This window comes from Microcebus murinus, chromosome 19 (assembly GCF_040939455.1).
Source record: "Microcebus murinus isolate Inina chromosome 19, M.murinus_Inina_mat1.0, whole genome shotgun sequence".
In the NCBI taxonomy this organism is placed as follows: Eukaryota; Metazoa; Chordata; class Mammalia; order Primates; family Cheirogaleidae; genus Microcebus; species Microcebus murinus.
In genome coordinates, this window is record NC_134122.1 from 31,908,619 (window position 1) to 31,929,972 (window position 21,354).

Sequence of the window (21,354 nt, forward strand, 5' to 3'; positions counted from 1 at the left end):
ACTCTCCTTGTAAGGTCATTTATGGTATCTGTCTACATATTAGAAACATTCTTTGTCTCTGAATTACTATAAAGCTAATGAAAAGTTTTATTTCTTTAATTCTCAACCAACATTTCTTTTAAACTCTGATCACGTGATTTTGGGGATTTATTTATTTACATTCTGTGTTTCTCCAAAAATAAGACCTACCCATAAAATAAGCCCTAGCAGGATTTCTAAGCATTTGCCCAATATAAGCCCTACCTCGAAAATAAGACCTAGTGATGGGTGTGGCTACTCAGTATATCTGCACAACCCATGCATTTCATCGCAGAGCAGTGAAGAAGACAAGCAGCCCTTCTCATCTGCCCCATGAGAGCTCTATTGCTCGACGTGAGAGATTGGAGCCAATGGTTCTAAGGAAATAGAGTCATAAGAAATTCAGGATGGAATTTGGGGTTTGGAAAGTTATGATGATGTTCCAGAAGAAGACGACTTAACTATATTTGAATAAATGTAGATTGTTGTACTGAACTTAAAAAAAATAACATACCCCCTGAAAATGAGCTCTGTGGTGTCTTCTTGAGGAAAAATAAATATAAGGTCCTGTCTTATTTTCGGGGAAACACAGTACTACAAAGTCCTGGATCTTGGGGATTTAATTGAAGATTATTTTCTTAAGTAATCATTTCTCTTAATCTGCTTTGTTAAATCCAATATTCACTGAGATACCCTCATTGACGCTACTTTTATCTTGATGCATAACTGAGTTTAAGGTAGACCTCAGATTCTTTGCCCTTGTACTATTCTAGTCCACCCTATAGTCACCTTTATATAATGAAACAAATAAGTACTTGGTTGTTAAAGCCTGATGGTATATGGCAAGTGCTCACCTAAAAATAGCAGCAGTCATTGAAAAACATCATCTGTTTTGCTGGTTTTTTATGTGGGTGGCTCTTTATTTTGTACTTAACTAGCAAGCTGTAAAATTGTATGATACACAGAATTTTAACTGAACTTCTTTAAGTGAAGTTTTCAACATTATAAATCATACTGATAATATTTACTTTAACAAACTTGAAATGAATGTTTCTTACTTCATCATGAATAATAACCTACCTTCAATGAAAATCTAGAATTAGAGTAAATATACTAATGAATTAAATAACTTTTCCATAGTGTTTTTAGTTATTTCTTCAAGGTTCTCTTAGTGTTTTTCCCACTTCAAAATAGTTTGCCCTTTTTGCTTTTTTAAAAATTGGTTCATTTCAAAGCACAGAAAAGCATATTGAAGCACTGTCACATGGTGATTAGATCACAGACTATGGGGACAGGGTGCCTGGCCATGCTTCTTTTCCTGTCTGAGTTTTGGTATCCTCTTTTGTGGTCATGAGACCTGAAGCTCTATCCTGAAGATTTGTTAAAATAGTAAAGTGCTTCACATAGTACCTGGCACATAAATACATAAAAATGCCTGCTGTTTATTTTTTTATTATCTTCTTAATTTAGTAGTATTCTGAATAAAAATAATTTTCTGTTACAATAGTTTTGTAAGTTTCAGTGCCTTTCATAAAGTGAAGCAAAGTTTGTTTTTAGACTTATGTTGTGACGATTTACCAGATTATTTTGCATGTAAGAAAATAAATAATGTTTACTAATCATTGTGAAATTATAAGAACAACCTTCATATTTTATAATTTCAAAGTAATATTAATAGTAATTGCCTTAGGGGAGGTATTTTCATTGTGATATGTAAACATGCCATTCAGATTTAGTGTATCAGTAAAGGACGTTAAATCTAACATTAATGGTAATATGGTACACTTGAAACTTTAGTACAAGTATTAATGTTTAGCAAATAGACTTTCATGATACCAGCAAAAAAAAAAAAATTGCAGCTGTTCTTATGGGAGATTGCTCAATTATATTTTGCTATTCATACTCCCCATGCTTTATACTTTTTACAGTTGTTGCATTTAAAATAATACAAGTATTACAAGTATATTACAATAATACAACAAGTATTAAATTTACAACAAATAAATTTAATATTTACTTTTGGGCAAATAAATGTTAACAGAAATTTTACAGTTCAGAAAAATCTTCTGCTTCTGTTATTTAAAATAAATTACTTTGTAAGTCCAATAATGCTTACACTAATGTTTATGTTTTTTTAATCATTTCTTTTCAGTATAATATATGAGTTAACTAATGTTAACTGGTATATTTTTCTGGATTCATGGTATGGTTCATATTTCACTAGAAAGTCTGGCTATACCTATATTGCCTTAAAGTAATGGTATATTCATTTCACTGCAGACTTTGGTAAACAGATTACTGGCAACTTTGGTATTCTTTTTAGTTCTTGTATACTATTTTCTTCTGATTCAATTACAATAACAGAAGTAAAAATCAAATAATGAAAATTAAAGAGCAATACATACTCAATTATTCTTTTCCAAACAGTGCTTAAACGATATCCTTTTCTCTTTTTATCCTTAAAGCTCAAGCTATAAAAGCCAAAGGTCCGGTGACGATCCCATACCCTCTTTTCCAGTCTCATGTTGAAGATCTTTATGTAGAAGGACTTCCTGAAGGAATTCCTTTTAGAAGGCCATCTACATATGGAATTCCTCGCCTTGAGAGAATATTACTTGCAAAGGAAAGGATTCGTTTTGTGATTAAGAAGTAAGACTCTTGTACTCTTATTGAATTCCTGTTGGGCTTTCGTCTTTGTTCTGATTAGTGAATCTTTTTTACTCTTAAAAAATATTCATTAACCACTAAGGCTATATGTATTGGAGTTATATGTATTTTTATTTTTTACTTTTTAGTCCGTCTGGGTCCAAGATTACGTCAGTCATGCCAGAGTTGGCTTTTGGAACATGAATACTTCCCATACATGATTGGCTTGTAGCTGTCATTTTCTTTATAATTTTCTGCTAACGTTGCTAAAGAAGGTTATATCTATATTTTGTTTTTAGGTCTGAAATTTTTAAAGCATATGTGTGAATATATGATTGTGCAATTAAAAATAAATGAAATAAGAATGGAAAGGAAAACTAACGAATGTGGTGTAAATTTCTTAGCATTGACTTTATTTTTTATTTATTTATTTATTTATTTATTGATTGATTGATTGATTGAGACTGAGTCTCGCTTTGTTGCCCAGACTAGAGTGAGTGCCCTGGTGTCAGCCCAGCTCACAGCAACCTCAAACTCCTGGGCTCAAGCAATCCTCCTGCCTCAGCCTCCCAAGTAGCTGGAACTACAGGCATGCACCACCATGCCCGGCTAATTTTTTTTTTCTGTATATATTAGCTGGCCAATTAATTTCTTTATTTCTTTTTATTTATTTATTTATTTTTGAAGACAGAGTCTTGCTTTGTTGCCCAGGCTAGAGTGAGTGCTGTGGCGTCAGCCGAGCTCACAGCAACCTCAAACTCCTGGGCTCAAGCGATCCTCCTGCCCCAGCCTCCCGAGTAGCTGGGACTACAGGCATGTGCCACCATGCCTGGCTAATTTTTTCTATATATATTAGTTGGCCAATTAATTTCTTTCTATTTATAGTAGAGATGGGGTCTCGCTCTTGCTCAGGCTGGTTTTGAACTCCTGACCTCGAGCAATCCACCCGCCTCGGCCTCCCAAAGTGGTAGGATTACGGGCGTGAGCCACCGCGCCTGGCCAGCATCGACTTTAAAAGTGTGTCAAGGAGTTCTTTTTATTTTGCTTTTTAAAAAGTAAGTGCAGCCGTTAGAATTGGACTTCCATGTCAAAATGATAGCCATGTCACTCATTGTCATATTTTTCCTAAGATTGTATCAAATAACAGTAAAAGGTTTAAAAAATTAGAAGGGCATTTGTTAACAGATTTCAGCAAACGCAGATATAAGCAAACTGATTATAGCCATAAAACAAGTATTAGATATTCTTGTAAAAGGAAACAACCAGAGAATAGTTATCTAGGAAAATAGAAAACATAATTGCTAAACTAAAATTTTAAATGTTAGAACTTAGAAGATTGTGAGTTTGGTAGATTGTAATGAAGATAGAACATGTGGGACATGAGAAAAGATATTTAGTCCTCATCTGGTGACATCTGACTAATAGGAGAGTTTCCTTTGTTTTGTTTTGTTTTTTTTCCCTGAGACAGAGTCTCATTCTGTTGCCCGTGCTAGACTGCTTTGGTGTCAGCCTAGCTCATAGTAACCTCAAATTCCTGGGCTCAAGGAATCCTTCTGCCTCAGCCTCCCGAGTAGCTGGGACTATAGGCATGCACCACCATGCCTCGCTAATCTTATATATGTATATTTTTAGTTGTCCAGCTAATTTCTTTCTATTTTTTTAGTAGAGACGGGGTCTTGCTCTTGCTCAGGCTGGTCTTGGACTCCTGAGCTCAAACGATCCGGCTGCCTTGGCCTCCCAGAGTGCTAGAATTACAGGCATGAGCCACCAGGAGAGTTTCCTTAAAGAGAAAAGAGAAGGAAAGTATTAAAAATGAATGACAATTATTTTCTAAGCCTAAAAAAAGATTCAGGTCTTCTCATTGAACAATGCCAAAAAGGATGAATGACCAGACAGGGAAGATATATACTAGTCACACTTCATGAAGTTTTAGTACTCTAATGATAAAAGGAAATAATCACTAGGTTCTAGAGAGAATTATGAATCATTAGGTTCCAGATCATTCAAAAAGGATGAAAATCATCCTGATAATAAACTCTCGTAGAGGAGTAATGGATGCTGCAACTCCATTAAGCAATTCTGTCCAAGTTCTAAAGAAAAATTATTTGATTCGCATATTCTGTAGTCAAATGTGTAGCCAAATGTGACATGGAAGAGGGTAGGTAGCACTTGGAATGTCTCCAGCAGTAGGTAACAAAACTCTTATTCAAATTGGTCTATTACAGTAGGACACGTAGCTCAGATAGCAAGAAGGTCAGAGACAGGATAGTGGGAACTGTGTACTAAGGCTCTGTGTCTCTTCTAGACTCTTCGTCCATGTGTTTATGTAACAGTTTCCTTAAACTAGTGGCGCACTGGATGCAAAAGCTCCAGGCCTCACAGCTAGACACAGCTAGGAAGGAGAGTCTCAAAGCAAGAAAACCTTAGAATGTGGCCACACCTCTCTGGTTAAGAATATGTCCCAGACCCAGGTGAGGGAAAGGCACCAGCATGCTGGGTTTAGAATGAGCAGAACTTGCCCCCCAGGGAGCGCGGGTGGATTCAGAAATACATGACTTTCATTTTTAAGCCCCTCTTTAAGGAGTGAGTCTTTTTTGAGTCATGTGCATATTATAACAGAATTTTTAAAAGTTTACTGACATATCCTTGAATTGTAAACAGTGAACTGAATAACAGTAGTAGAATAATAGTCGTTCCATTCATTGGCATAGTGTTCACCTTCATTACTGTGGTGATGGTCTGGTACTATTGAGATGGAGAAAATGGGGAAATTAACAACCACCTTGGCCCCACTCGGTGGCTCACACCTGTAACCCTAGCACTCTGGGAGGCTGAGGCGGGCGGATTGCTCGAGGTCAGGAGTTCGAAACCAGCCTGAGCAAGAGTAAGACCCTGTCTCTACTATAAATAGAAAGAAATTAATTGGCCAACTAATATATATAGAAAAAAATTAGTCAGGCATGGTGTCACATGCCTGTAGTCCCAGCTACTCGGGAGGCTGAGGCAGGAAGATCGCTTGAGTCCAGGAGTTTGAGGTTGCTGTGAGCTAGGCTGACGCCACAGCACTCACTCTAGTCTGGGCAACAAAGCGAGACTCTGTCTCAAAAAACAAACAAGAAAAATAAAAGAAATAATAAAAAAAAACACCTTGATAACTGTTACAACCAAGCAAACTTGCGTTTGTATCAGTGTTAAATAAAAGAATGACAGGATCTTTTAAGATTTTAAAGATAAAAAAGAACCCTCAAGATGATGGGTAAGCTGCCCTACACAGAGCAAGTTGTTTTATAGATATATTTTTTTAGACACATTGTAGTTTAAAGTCTTAGTGGTCTCCCAGGAAATTGAATAGTATACAAAATGGACTTCTTCTGAAAGCTTGCCACTTGCTAAAAACCATAAATAAGCATCCCTCTACCCCCAACACATTGATACATTGTTTTAAGAACTCTTCTGTACTGTTTTATTAAAGTGCTTATTTTTTAATTCATTAGAAGTTTTGAAATATATTTTTTTGTGTGTGTGTGACCTCATTTGGAAATATGAAATATATTTTTTAAAAACAAAATATTTAAGGAAACCATATAAATTATTTTATAGGTTTTGTTCATGTTTACTAATCTTAAGAGCACATACAACTTTGGTGTATTTTTGGATGTTTAAGTAACATCCAAATATTTGGATTTGAGCTTATCACAAGGTTGTTTATGCTTGCCATATCCTGTTTCAAGTATTTTTAGTATACTCACTTATGGGAATCCATCTTTTACATTTAGCAAGAATGGATTTTTTAGCCACTCCCTAAAGGTCCATGTAGTTAGTCTTTTTTTTTTTTTTTTTTGAGACAGAATCTTGCTCTGTCCCCAGGCTAGAGTGCCATGGCATCAGCCTAGCTTACAGCAACCTGAAACTCCTGGGCTCAACCAAGTAGCTGGGACTATAGGCATTCACCACCATGCCCTCCTAAATTTTTCTATTTTTAGTAAGTCAAGGTCTCCCTCTTGTTCAAGGTGATTTTTTTTTTTTTTTTTTTTTTTTTTTTAGAGAGAATCTCACTGTGTTGCCTGGGCTAGAGTGCCGTGGCGTCAGCCTAGCTCACAGCAACCTCAAATTCCTGGGCTCAAGCGATCCTCCTGCCTCAGCCTCCCAAGTAGTTGGGACTATAGGCATGTACCACCACGCCCGGCTAATTTTTTTCTATTTTTAGTTGTTTGGCTAATTTCTTCCTATTTATAGTAGATACGCAAGCTGGTCTCAAATTCCTGAGCTCAAGCAGTCTTCCCGCCTCTGCCTTCCACAATGCTAGGATTATACTAGGAGTGAGCCAAGAGCCAGCACCCCCAGCCAAAATTGTCTTTTCAAAACTGGCTTTCGTGACTAAATATTAAACGTGACCTAGTGGTTATTACTTTGCTTAATATTGCTGAGTGAATATTATTTAGTACTTATTTTTATCTTTCAGACACGAACTTCTGAATTCAACACGTGAAGATTTACAGCTTGATAAACCAGCTTCTGGAGGTACTTCTAGTCTTGTGTCAAATTAGAACATTGTTACAATAATTATTTACCTCTTAAGGGAACATGAATTTCCTCTTTATGTTTCCTTCCATATGAAAGAATATGCTTTAACTGTTAATTATATGGCATTACAGGAAAATTTACATTGTCAAATTTTTAATACTATAGAAATATAAACTCATTTTTTTATGAACCTATTGTAAATAAATGTAAATATCACATTTCTGGGTAAATAGAACTATAAAAGAACCATGTTTTTTCTGCTTTTGAGATGCAACATTTGTTATCTGGCCTAAGGTATTAAATAGCATATTGAATATAGCATAGTTATTCTATATTAGTCAATTAAATAATTATTCATCAAATCTATATTATATATTATACATACAAACATAATTTATTTTATTGCCTACTTTTGCTCTGGAGTGGAGTGGGATGGGGACATAACAAAATGGGATTGGGATCAGGATTTTTAGAAGAGATACAATGGAAGGATTGCCAGCACTGTCATATCCCTAAGTTCATCATAGCAAAACTCACCTGCTAACTATTGCTGCGTAGACTGACTTTTGCTGTTTCCTAAGTTTAATGAATTTTGTTTGGTTGTTACTCTTTTTGTTCAGTGTTAGCATTGTTTTAGTAATAAATACATTCTGCAATCTTAGAAACAATACTGCCTATTTTATAATTGTAATATTTAATAACCTAAGTCATTAAAGCCATAGAATTGAGAATATTTGTGTATTTGTTATTCTTATAGTAAAGGAAGAGTGGTATGCCAGAATCACTAAATTAAGAAAGATGGTAGATCAACTTTTCTGCAAAAAATTTGGTAAGTCTGATTTTTTTTTTTACTCCTCAACTAAAGTATATTACTGAATAATGTCTTTAAAATTTTTATTTTAGTTTAGGAAAGTATTATAAATACAATGAATATGACTTACCTCCAATTTTCTTGTTTTTTTAATATGTGCTTATTATAAAAACTCGTAATCCTCTGCAAGATGGTAGAGACGAGGGTAGTGAAACCCCCATGTACCCTTTACTGAGTAATTCTCTGTACAGTTTAGGGTTTTATACAGTATGCAGTTGAGGGCATTTCGCAATTTTGGAGTCTTTTTTTCTCTTTGGGCCTTAAACTATGCTAGCGTGCCATTCCGGAATGAAGGAGCGCTTCAGAAGCAGGCCGCTGGGAATTATCTGAAGTTGCGACCTTGCCCTTGCTATCTCTTTTACTTCTTCCACACTTCATAAACACTTAAAATTCTCAGGTTTGGTTTATCACAACAATATCTTTTGTCACCCAAAGTCACTCTTTCCCTTGATTTTTATCCTGCTTCTCAGTAGAATTCTATGTTGTCCTCTTCCTCCTCCTCCTACACCTCCTCCCCTCCCCCCCCCTTTTAAACTTTTTATGGAAGTTTTCAAGAATTGTTTGACTGTTGGCTTCTTCCTGTCTCATTCCTATCTCATTTTCAGTCTCTGGCTGCCAGCCCGCCTTGTGCACCCTTCACACGTGGGAACACTAGTCTAGAGCTAGTCCCCAGCCCTCTTTGTTTCCTTACTGTGCTTTCTCCACAGATAACACATTCTGTCCTGCATCTTAACAATAATATATTGTCTGTGCCTGGTGACTCTTAGTTCCTGGCCCTGGAAGTTCCTTTTCATACAGACGTTTGTATTACTCTGTCTCTTCACATGTCCTGGTCAGTGTTTATTTGTTTGTTTGTTTTGAGACAAGGGCTCAGTCTCACTCGGGCTAGAGTGCAGTGTCATTGTCATAGCTCACTGCACCCTCAAACCCCTGGGCTCAAGCAATCCTCCTGCCTCAGCTTCCTGAGTAGCTGGGACTACAGGTTCAAGCCACCGTGCCTGGCTAATTTTTTTGTTTTTGCTTTTTTTTGTAGAGACAGGGTCTTGTTATGTTGCTCAGGTTGGTCTAGAACTCCTGGCCTAAAGCAATCCTCCCACCTCAGCCTGCCAAAGTGCATCACTGAGCAGCATCAGCATTTTCTTACACAATCACTGTCATTTTCACACCTGACAAAATTAACAGGTTTTTTTTGGTATCAGCTCGTATGCATTTCTCAATCGAGTTTCCTCATTTATCTGAAAAATTTTGCTGTGAATTTGTATGCAAACAAAATTCATGCATTAACTCTGGTTGTCATGCCTCATTTAATGTATACCAGCCTCTGGTTATTATTTTTATTTCCCATTCCCTGAATTCTTTGTGTAAAGTTGTTTCCTTTTAAAATGGTAGCCTTAGAAGTAAGTGATAAAGAAAGAACGTTGATCTTGAGGTTGCAGTGCAGATGAAAGGACAGCCTGAAATTCCTCAGTGTGCAGCAGCCAATGAAAGAGGGTTATTTTTTATTTATTTATTTTTTTTGTGACAGAGCCTTGTGTCCCAGGCTAGAGCCAGTGCCATGGTGTCAGCTAGCTCACAGCAACCTCAAACTCCTGGGCTCAAGCGATCCTCCTGCCTCAGCCTCCCGAGTAGCTGGGACTACAGGCATGCGCCACCATGCCCGGCTAATTTTTTCTATATATATATTAGTTGGCCAATTAATTTCTTTCTAATTTTATAGTAGAGACGGAGTCTCGCTCTTGCTTAGGCTGGTTTCGAACTCCTGACCTCGAGCAATCCGCCCGCCTCGGCCTCCCAGAGTGCTAGGATTACAGGCGTGAGCCACCACTCCCAGCCTGAAAGAGGGTTATTTATGGTCATCAAACAGTAGCAAAAGTCTGTTTCAGATACTTGAAAAATTAGTATTTAGGTTGTGTTTATTGTCTGTAATTATTTAAAGATCTTAGCGCTATTAAGATTATCTTAGGTAGGACTGGGACCCTTCAATCCACCAAAATCTAGCTATTGATTATGGATCATTTATACTTGCCTTTGCTGTATTAACGTCTATTTCAATGGTTAGTAAATATGTTTCCAAAGTATTTCCATTTTTAAAAAATTGACATGCACCTTACTTTGGATTGTACTAAAATATGATTTTAGCACAAACTTAAGTTTCCTGAATTGCTTTGATTTTGTTCAGCTGAAGCTTTGGGGAGCACTGAAGCCAAGGCTGTACCATACCAAAAATTTGAGGCACATCCTAATGATCTGTATGTGGAAGGACTACCAGAAAACATTCCTTTTAGAAGTCCCTCATGGTATGGAATCCCAAGGCTGGAGAAAATCATTCAAGTGGGCAATCGAATTAAATTTGTTATTAAAAGGTAAGATTATAATCTGCAGTAACAGTGTATTCTCTAAGAAAAGATTAATGTGATGAAGATGCGTCTTTTGTTCTCTTCAAATTAGGACTTCCTCTCTGTATTTAAAGTTAAGGCATTACATAGTGTAAGCATCAGATATACAAAATTGGGTCTAACAGGAACCCTGTCCTTGGGAGGCTTAATACAAAGGTAAACACATTAAATTTTATTAAGCATTTTCAGGCGAGAAAGTGATGATGGTAGCACATTAGATGGGTCTGTTGTGCATTCAGAATAGAGGAAAGGTGTTTCAAATAAAATAACGTAAGTGGGGGTGTCAAATATGCTTGCATGTTCACATAACTAATTCATTCTGTGTGGAGTGAGTGATGCCATGTGAGTGGGGTAGCACTCAAAGTCAGGACAGACAGACTCAAGTGGCCAAGTGGAGAAAGGCCTTAGATCCTGCCAGAGAAGTGGCAGTCATTAAAAGTTTTCAAAGCAGATTCCTCTTAAAATAATTTGGATTTGCATTTTTGAAAGATTATTCTGGCTCCATTTTTGAATGGTATCAGAGTAGGTAATTTGGGTGCAGGGAATAGGAATAGAAAATGTATATCTTTAATATTCACGGAAGTAATGTTGAAAGGATGCAGTCTTGCTTACTGCTGATTGAAGATGGTGTGTTTGTGTATATTTGTTGGGACTGAAGAGTTAAAAAGGAGAGGAAATATTTAAGGTGATACAACTAACTAGCTATTTCTAGCTGTCTTGGGATAATTCGTCTAAGATTTCTGAGTTGGTTTGGGGGGGTGAAAAGTGAAGTTTTTGCACATTTAAGTGTAAAATACTTTTGAAGACATCTAGGTGGTCCGAACAAATAGTTAAAAATTGCTATTTTAAAAATAAACTAGAGCCACCAAAATGATTTTTTTTCACTGCAAATGCTGGCAGAATGGACCGTATTTTGGAATATTTAGCAATACACAGCTGTGCGGGAGAGTCCTTTAAATTGTTCCTAAATCCTCTATTGCTAATGTCAACTGTGTTTCTACAGACCAGAACTTCTGACTCACAGTACAACTGAAGTTACTCAGCCAAGAACGAACACACCAGGTAAAACAGTTGTGAAATCCTTTTTAAAAGCTTAGATCTATGATTTTTAAGCTTTTTTTTTTTAATTTTAATCTTTTAAAGTCATGGACCTCCTTCTTCCTCCCTTCCTTCCCCCCAAAAATCTTTTGTGGAAGCTCCATACAGGCACTCCTTTGTTTGTCAATATGAACAGTTTGGGATAACTCAAGCTTTGAATTTAGACCCATACTGTTAAATAGGAATATAATGTATGCCACAAGACGCAAGCCACATGGATAATTTTATATTTTGTAGTAGCCATATTTGTGTGTTTCAACCTGTAATCATTATACATAAATACACAATGAAGTATTTTACATTCTTTATTTTATACCGGTATATTCTTTATTTGACAATCTGGTGTGTGTTTTGTGCTCACAGCACAGCTCAGTTCCCCCTAGCCACATTTTAGCTGCTAAGGGCCAGTAGCTACCGTGTTGGACAATACACATGTAGACCTTAATCTTTATTAGAATGCACCCTGTTCTTAACCACTTTGGTACGGTGCTCACTGGCCACGAAACCTTGCCCACAGCCGGCACTCATAGTCCACACGATAGTTTGTGCTATGCATTGATGATGAATCCATTTTGCTCTTGTGTGATGAGGAAAGCTTTAAAGCACTGAAAGCTTGTTTTACTTTACAGGCAGCTTTACTTGTAATGTAAATCAGAATAGGTAATATATATATGTCTTTTCATTACGTTATTTTTAAATGTTCACAATTTTATTTTGATAAATGAAAAATTAGAAGAGTCATATCACGGCTGTCGGCTAAAATTGATGCTCGGCTGTGCGCCTTCATATCATGGCTGTTGGCTAAAGTCGCTGTGCGCGTTCATCTGTGGCTATCGACTATAGTGGACACTCGTACTGAAGTGGTTAAAATGACAAATAGTGCAATTATACACTGATGTATAACCCTGGTATCTTAGTCTTATAGAAAAAGAAGTGTTACTTGAATGAAAGGTTTTGGGTTTTTGTTTTCTTTTTAATTTGAGCTCTGTGTGCCTTTCTTTCTTTCCCATCTTTTTGTTCACCATTGCATAATGTCAGAATAAGTGACCATGATTTGTAGATTGTCTACCACCCTAGGGACTTGTTGCCAAGAACCCGGCAGTGTGAGGTTTGATGTTGCCAGGAAACAAGTGTTTGGAATCGAGTATGAATCTAGGGTGTGTACTAGTTGTTCCCACATTTGTGCAATGAGCTAGTGTGCAAGTTGGGTTTATGAGTGTGTCCTAAAATACTGCTCTTTCAGCTCCCAGTGTACCTGGGGACAGTTATTGAAGGTCAGTCAGTATGCCCAATTGATTCTGTGTATATGGTGACAGAAACAGAGTTATCTTCTGTCGGGAGTACTGCAGTGGAAAAGATAAATCAGTGCTTAACTCAGAGACACACCCCTGGCATGCTTTTGATAAGTATTGGTGATGCATTGAAGATTGGAAGTGACATTGTTTGCTAAGGGAATTAATGGAGAAAGAAGAATATTCTTGAAGGTAGATCTTTAGAATGGATTAGTCTGAACATCATGAATGCCTGTAGAAGTCTTCATTTCTTAAGACAAACCTCAAATGCAAGGTTGCGATGAATGCAATCAGTCTTTTTATTAAGGATAATTGTAATAGTGACCGCAAACCCCGAGAATGCTAAACATGTGCTATTTAAAGAATATGCAGGCACTATAGATGAGCAATCAAGCAGTACTTGATCTGCTGTCTTCAGGTAGAGTTTAAAGGCCTATCATGAGAAGGAGAATCTCTTTTTGTCTGCTTTAGTCCTCAAAAAAAAAAAAAAAAAAGGAGAATCTTCATTTTCCTGATCATTAACAACACTTGACTTTCTACCATTCATAAAAGACTTTGGAAAGAGTTAATGGTTGTAGTTTCTTCATTACAACAAAACCTTACTTGGCCTGCCGATGGACCAGGCATGAATCTTTTGATGGGATAATTCAAGTCAAGAATTTCTGCTTGGGTGTACTTTGTCCTAAGTTTGGTGAAAGATAGGTGTCACATGTGGGAAGATTGTGTAGCGTGGCAGGTCATGGGGCTTTGAAGAGGAACAGTGGGGAGGTGCGATGTGAAGGGCATTTTGCACATTGGTGTAGTAAATGCTGGAGATGGGAGGTGGGCAGAAGAGGAGGCCGAGAGCAGCAAGTTAACAGAATCGCTTGACCTTACAGAAGGAGAGGCTAGATGACTTTGTTAGTAGTCACTCAAATTTGGTTCATACCAGAGTTATCTCTGTCTGAATGGTTGAATTACTGTGAAGTCTAGAAGGAAAAAGCAAGTCATACTAAACCCTTGAGATGCTAGGTTTTCTTTTAAGGTAAAGGAAATGTTAAAAGAAGATTTTTTGAAGCCGCCAGCCTTTAGCAGTGTTTTCAGAACTTCTCCAGCCTTTTCCACTGCCTTTGTCAGCAAACATAGATGACTTCCTCACTTAAGCGATTCTTCCACTGCCTCTACCATTTTCTCTTTCTCTCTTTTCCTCTTGTCATTATCCATTAATTCTGATCGTCCTCCATTGTCCCCAAGTCCACCTCCATCCTCTGCATCCGTAGCTCCTCCAGTAAGCCCCGAACACCTGGCCAAGTAAGTGACATTCTACAAGTCTTTTATAGTAGCTTGTCGATTTTTCTTTATTTTTGTTACATTTAAAATGTAATGGTTGTCTTAAATAACAGGTAGAAAAATAAACCAGGTTGTGAATGTGTGTAAGGTTGAGAGACATCTCCCAGATTCCTTTACCGTTTATTTCTAATGGGGAAACTTGCTTTGATTGGTGAAGTCTTGCTTTATGTGGATTTGTAGGCACACATGTGTTAAATAAAAACAAGGACTGCCTGTATAGAAAGCAAATAAAAGTGAAATTGCACTTGCTGAATGTGGTCTTGGGAGCCCTTAGGCCTTTCCTAGGTGGTCTCCCAGCTATGGTGTCTCAGTTTCCTGGTATACTTCCAAGGAGGAATGTGTGAGAACTACAAATTTTGAGTGATCTTTCATATAAACAAATTTTTCCTTATTTATACTGTGAACTTAACCACTTCGGTACGAGCGTCGACTATAGTTGACAGCCACAGATGAATGCGCACAGCCAAGCGTTGACTTTAGTCGACAGCCAAAAGCTTTTACTTTTACAGCGTTTATCTCTGCAGTTGCAGTGTGTACATTCAGCTAATAAGTTACTACAAATCTGTGACCTTTTAACAAGTCCTTAGGAGTTATTATAGTACGCTTTTGATTCGTGTAAGTAATAATATAATTTACCTATTTCCAAGATTTTTCTGTTTTTATTTTTTATGTTACGTCTTAGTTTTTATAATTCTGAGGCCCATAATGGATTCTGACACGTCACGTGAAGGCAGCAACGTTTTTAAACGTAAAAACGTTACTTCAAAAAGAAGGAGGGGATTAATTCTATCGTCGGATTCGGAAGCAGAAGAATTAAAGAGGAAAAAGGAAAATTCTGTAATAAATACGTGGTCGCGTGAAAACTTGGATCTCATGCGTTTTAGAGAAAGACATTTTCCAGCACCTTATAATAGTGATAAAACCAAAAGGAAAAATCCATTAAGAAGATGTATTGTATGCTCAAAAAATAATAAAAGGCGTAGTACTAGATACTATTGTAAACCATGTAATGTTGGCCTGTGTGTAGCCCCATGCTTCGAAATTTATCATACCAAAGAATAAAATTTATCGTAATATTCAAAAACTTGCCTTATTTCTTTATGATATGAATGAAATAAAACTATAATTTTGAATTGACTTTTCTAATTTTTCATTTATCAAAATAAAATTGTGAACATTTAAAAATAGCGTAATGAAAACATATATGTATATGTTACCTATTCTGATTTACATTATAAGTAAAGCTGCTGTACTGTAAAGTAAAACAAGCTTTCAGTGCTTTAAAGCTTTCCTCATCACACAAGAGCAAAACGGATTCGTTGTTAATGCACAGCACAAACTATCATGCAGACTGTGAGTGCCGGCTGTGGGCAAGGTTTCGCAGCCGGTGAGCGCCGTACCAAAGTGGTTAAATTTCAATTCTGTCTCCCTGCAGTTCTTTTGGTATTTGACAAGTACAGAAAACTATTTTTTCCCTTAAGACCCAAAGTTTTTGTTTTTAAGTACAATCGAATTAAGAGAATCACTCGAAAGATGAGTGTCTACATCCTGGTCCCAAAATCCAGTCTAATTTGTGTCATTACCAATAAGTAACATCATTAATTAGATTTATTTTTGATTTCCAGTCAAAGAAGATTGGAATGTCAGAATTACCAAGCTACGGAAGCAAGTGGAAGAGATTTTTAATTTGAAATTTGGTAAGTAAAATGCAGTGGGTAGGTCTTATTTTAAAACCATGAATGAAGGGCCATGTCTGAATGAATTATACAAGTTCAGGACCTAAAGAAGGAAGGTCCCAGAACATGGGTTTTAGTCTGTTTCTACTACTAAACTCACTACTTAAACCAAGCAAATTGCTGTATTTCTCATGGATTTAGTTTTCTTGTATGTCACAATGGGAGAGGAAGGGAGGAGTCGGGTGAATCTAGTTCCATTGTCTGTGCTTCTGTCTGGCTGACACCAGTGTGGCAAATAGGTTTCACCATTTGTTTCAACTTAGATTTGTTGACAGCGGTTTCCTGGAGCGCTGTCTTGAGAAGGATTCTGAGGAGGCTCAGCAAGAAAGAGTGTTTCAGTTGATTGGGTGTATCTGTCATGGAAAAGGAAGTAAGGAGTGGGGAGTGATAGCAGTATTCCCGGGGCGTTCCTGTCCGTTATTGTAATACCTGGTGTTGACGTTTTGTGTCCCAGATCAGGAATCTTGATTACTCTGCCTCTGATCACTCTAACTTAATGAGTTCTGCTTCGACGCAGCACACACAGCTCCTGTCTGTAAATAGCCAGCTTGCATCTAGACGATAACAAAGGCTGGGTAGGCGCCATTGCTGCGTGAAATGGCCTTAGTTCAGTTCTGCCCAGAGCACAGAGATCGTTCTGACTAATAACATAACTCTCCTTTTGATTTAAAGTGTTAGAATGTTCCTCTTCTTAAAAGTACTTATTTTTTAAGGCTTGTTCTTCAGATTTGCCCAATATACTAAGCAAAACGCCTTCAATATACATGGATGGATATTGCTAGATGATAGGGAACTTGTACATAACATGTGTGAGAATGCAAACACAAATGAAAGTAGTCGGTGTAAAATTGTATCTTTCATAAGTTACAATCTCTTACACTTTCAGCTCAAGCTCTTGGACTGACCGAGGCAGTAAAAGTACCATATCCTGTGTTTGAATCAAATCCGGAGTTCCTTTATGTAGAAGGCTTGCCCGAAGGAATTCCCTTTAGAAGCCCTACCTGGTTTGGAATTCCACGACTTGAAAGGATTGTCCGTGGGAGTAATAAAATCAAGTTTGTTGTTAAAAAGTAAGTTCTGTTTCCCATTGTAGTCATTTCTGGAATTAAAGAAATAAAATTATTTATCTGTTAGGTTTTTTTTCCAGCTAGAAGTAACAGGTATGGTTTTGAAGTCGTTGATGGAAAAGCCTAGTTCTGAGCTACCTTCCTGGAATTGTCTATTCTCTCTGCAGATACTGTGTTCTGTCCTTCATCAGTACAAGGAGAAAAGTAACAACTGCCTCCCAGGCGTGTTTAGAGACACTACTGTGTCTCTTAGTATTCCTAAATTCTTTCTTTTTTTTTTTTTGAGGCAGAGTCTTGCTTTGTTGCCCAGGCTAGAGTGAGTGCCATGGCGTCAGCCTAGCTCACAGCAACCTCAAACTCCTGGGCTCAAGCAATCCTTCTGCCTCAGCCTCCCAAGTAGCTAGGACTACAGGCATGCGCCACCATGCCCGGCTAATTTTTTCTATATATATATTAGTTGGCCAATTAATTTCTTTCTATTTATAGTAGAGACAGGGTCTCGCTCAGGCTGGTTTCGAACTCCTGACCTTGAGCAATCCGCCTGCCTCAGCCTCCCAGAGAGCTAGGATTACAGGCGTGAGCCACCGCGCCTGGCTATTCCTAAATTCTTGAGGTTTAAAATAGTTATTTTTATCTGCTCTGTTATTCTTGGTCAGTCTTGTGAGCAGCTAAATACCAGTGATTGAGTTTCTTACATACATTTCTGCAGATTTTCAGTGGTTGAAGTAAACTAGTGTTAATCTTCATTTTCTTGGAAAAAAAAATAATTTACTCTTTTTATCAGATAGTCACTGATCAGATAGTCATGGGAAGGAAAAGTCAGGGTGTTTTTTGTCCATAATGAAAGGAATTCTTGTTGCATTACAGGATGATTCTGTAAATGCCTTTGTAAAAAACACTGGTCGTGACTGTTTTTACTAGCTGTGAAGACCCCGTTGTCCTGGCAACTATAATATTTCTTGGTTTTCTTTCTAGACCTGAACTAGTTGTTTCCTACTTGCCTCCTGGAATGGCTAGTAAAATAAACACTAAAGGTAAGAGATTATATAAACTCTTTAGTATATTTCAGCGCATTAAAACATCTCTATCAACGTTACTTAAGTCATGTTGAATCATTGGCCAATGTCTTTGTGGATCTTTCAGTTTGTGTCTTTGCTTTTTAAGGTATTAATTATTTAATGGACCTCTTTTTTTCTTTTAAACATTTCATTGAGAATTTTTTGTTTGCAATCCTCCTTCATTCATGTTTCCACAGCTTTGTTGAAACCATGTGGAGGATTACACTACCAGTTTAATTCTTCAGGTTTCTTTGAAAAGAGCCAAACTGTATGAATTTTAATACTCTGTTTTTATAAAGCATCCTCTTCTGTATTTATGTTTTTTACAATATACAAAAGTAATTGTGTGCTTTTTCCACAGCATTGCAGTCCCCTAAAAGACCACGCAGCCCTGGGAGTAATTCAAAGGTTCCTGAAATTGAGGTCACTGTGGAAGGTAGGGGCCACCACCTGTTGATTCTTCAGTTCACTAGTGTCTTTTTATGTAAATGTGCTTTTACAAAAAGAAAACACAACAAACTAGTTTTACATATGAATAGCTACCTGTGATAAAGCTAAATTTCTGAATGTTTCTAATAGAAAGTTTGAAAACCTCTACCTGAAACAGATAACATGATTTGTTAGGGTGCAGGCAGGTTTTGAGAATGATTTCTGGAGACAAGGATTAGGATAGAAAGAAGGAAAGTCTATTTTACTTTGTCTGATGGAAAAAGAGCCAACAGGGAAGTGAAAAAGAGGGAGAAAATGTCGGCAGAGAGAACCAGGTATTCAGGCTTTTGATTTAGGAGTTGAAAAGGGGGCAAAGATGATGTATGGCTGTAGCCAAATTAATAGAGCACTGCTGCATCGCATCTTCTCTCTGGCTGCCTTCCCTTTGGAGATAGGCTTATCACTGATGATTGTGGTCTCCTCATTGATTCTGCCCCTGGGACAGGAACTGAGGCCTGGAGCTCACACTGCACCCCCACTGTCCCTACTACAACTCTTCTGGGCTGTGAAAAGCAAATTCTAAAAACGCAGTTTGGAATGTAAAGAGAATGTAAAGAGAAAGATGTACATTTCCTTTCTGTCTATTAGGCTCTTTTCAGATGTTGTGAAAATGGAACTGGCAGAACGCCTGTCTTCAAAGGAGGGAGAAAGCTCCTATGATGGATTTTAGCCCTTACTGAAAAACTATGAGTTAATAATTTTTCTGTTATTTCGCTAGCAAGGAAGGCCGTCCTTTCATAGATCATATCATAAATTGATCAAGAAAATCCCTAAAATGCTTTTCTTTCCTAATTAATACTAAAGTAAGGGTGCAGAGTAATGTGGAATTTTTTTCTCATCTTTCCCCCCCCCCTTCATTTTTCCTGCTTCTTTCAGGAAGAAAGTTAAGGGGTGGTTTAAATAGCAGTCTCTTGGGTTAAAGTAGTTCTACTACATGCTCAAGTTAACTTCTTCTCTCCACTCCCATTGGGTCTGCAGGACTTTCAACTTTCAGGTTCACGCTATTGAAATACTTCGTGTAATACCGTAGACAGTCCTCAACCAGCTGTTGAGTATGGATATTTTTCTTGTCTCTTTTTAAGTACAGAGGGAAATAACTGCATTAGAAGATTTCTTTATGTCTTAGGTTTCAAATTTGGTCATAAGCGTTAGCAGGGCTGCTGTTGAATGGAGCAATAGTCCTCATTTAGTTATCTTGTGTAAAGAACCTGTTTCCTGGCGGGGGTGACGACTGTAATCCTAGCACTCTGGGAGACTGAGGCAGGAGGATCGCTCAAGGTCAGGAGTTCGAAACCAGCCTGAGCAAGAGCGAAACCCTGTCTCTACTATAAACAGAAAGAACTTAATTGGCCAACTAAAAATATATAGAAAAAACTAGCTGGGCATGGTGGCGCATGCCTGTAGTCCTAGCTACTCGGAAGGCTGAGGCAGAAGGATTGCTTGAGCCCAGGAATTGGAGGTTGCTGTGAGCTAAGCTGATGCCAGGCACGCTAGCCCAGGCAACAGAGTGAGACTCTGTCTCCAAAAAAAAGAACCTGGCCGGGCGCGGTGGCTCACGCCTGTAATCCTAGCTCTTGGGAGGCCGAGGCAGGCGGATTGCTCAAGGTCAGGAGTTCAAAACCAGCCTGAGCAAGAGCGAGACCCCGTCTCTACTATAAATAGAAAGAAATTAATTGGCCAACTGATATATATAGAAAAAAAAAAATTAGCCGGGCATGGTGGCGCATGCCTGTAGTCCCAGCTACTCGGGAGGCTGAGGCAGGAGGATTGCTTGAGCCCAGGAGTTTGAGGTTGCTGTGAGCTAGGCTGACGCCATGGCATTCACTCTAGCCTGGACAACAAAGCGAGACTCTGTCTAAAAAAAAAAAGAACCTGTTTCCTCACACGAAAGCAACAGGCATCCTTCATCAACTTACGGACACCATCTACACATGAATTATTTCTGTTCAGAAATGCCAAGAATTAAAAATACATTCAATCCTTTATTTATGCACAAGCTGCCATCCTTTCCTGAAGGAGCTACTTGTAAAGTACATGTGGCGTTTCTTTTTTTAGCAAAAAGACAACTGCATAACCAGACCAACCTGGACCTGAATCTGTAGAGATTTGAACAATGTGAACAGTAACACTACATAAAAAAGGGAGGGTTACTTCTGAGGCGATAGGAGCTGCATTGAGAAGACTGCATTTAAATTAGACATTGCTGGGAGAGTAGAATTTAGCCAGGCAGAGTCACAGGAGGTCCCTTCCTGATAGAGGAAATAAACATGAGCAAAAGTGCTGATCAGTGAAGTCCAAGTGGTGGTGACAAGTAATCTCATGTTCTTTTTTTCCTTGAGACAGAGTCTCACTCTGTTGCCTGGGCTAGAGTGCCATGGCGTCAGTGTAGCTCACAGCAACCTCAAACTCTTGAGCTCAAGCCATCCTCCTGCCTCAGCCTCCCAAGTAGCTGGGATTAGAGCCATGCGCTGCCATGCCTGGCTAATTTTTTCTATATATTTTTAGTTGTCCCGCTAATTTCTTTCTATTTTTAGTAGAGATGGGGTCTCGCTCTTGCTCAGGCTGATTTGGAACTCCTGACCTTGAGCAATCCTCCCTCCTCGGCCTCCCAGAGTGCTAGGATTACAGGTGTGAGCCACTGCACCCGGCCTCATGTTCTAGAGGGAATGATTTCATGTCTTGCTCCATCTGTACTTGGTATCTCTAGGACTTCTAAGGTTAGAAGAAGTCCTGGGACCTACCTGGTTCTAGGGTCATCATAGTGGTACCCTGGAAGCAATTGCTCCATGCCGTCTTCACTGGATAAATTGGTGAGGGACACAATTGAAGG

General features: G+C 38.1%; 1 protein-coding gene across 8 annotated transcripts in view; it reads left to right on the forward strand.

Annotated features, from left to right (window-relative positions):
* GTF2I (general transcription factor IIi) overlaps positions 1–21,354 on the forward strand; it is a 99,693-nt gene that overhangs the window by 62,126 nt on the left and 16,213 nt on the right. For all 8 annotated transcript variants that reach the window (XM_012742183.3, XM_012742185.3, XM_020281409.2 and 5 more), the window contains 9 exons: positions 2,484–2,667; positions 7,127–7,185; positions 7,946–8,017; positions 10,239–10,422; positions 11,459–11,517; positions 15,800–15,871; positions 16,797–16,980; positions 17,953–18,011; positions 18,397–18,471. In XM_012742183.3, coding sequence (XP_012597637.1) covers positions 2,484–2,667; positions 7,127–7,185; positions 7,946–8,017; positions 10,239–10,422; positions 11,459–11,517; positions 15,800–15,871; positions 16,797–16,980; positions 17,953–18,011; positions 18,397–18,471 — 948 coding nt within the window. The remainder of the gene's footprint in view (positions 1–2,483; positions 2,668–7,126; positions 7,186–7,945; positions 8,018–10,238; positions 10,423–11,458; positions 11,518–15,799; positions 15,872–16,796; positions 16,981–17,952; positions 18,012–18,396; positions 18,472–21,354) is intronic.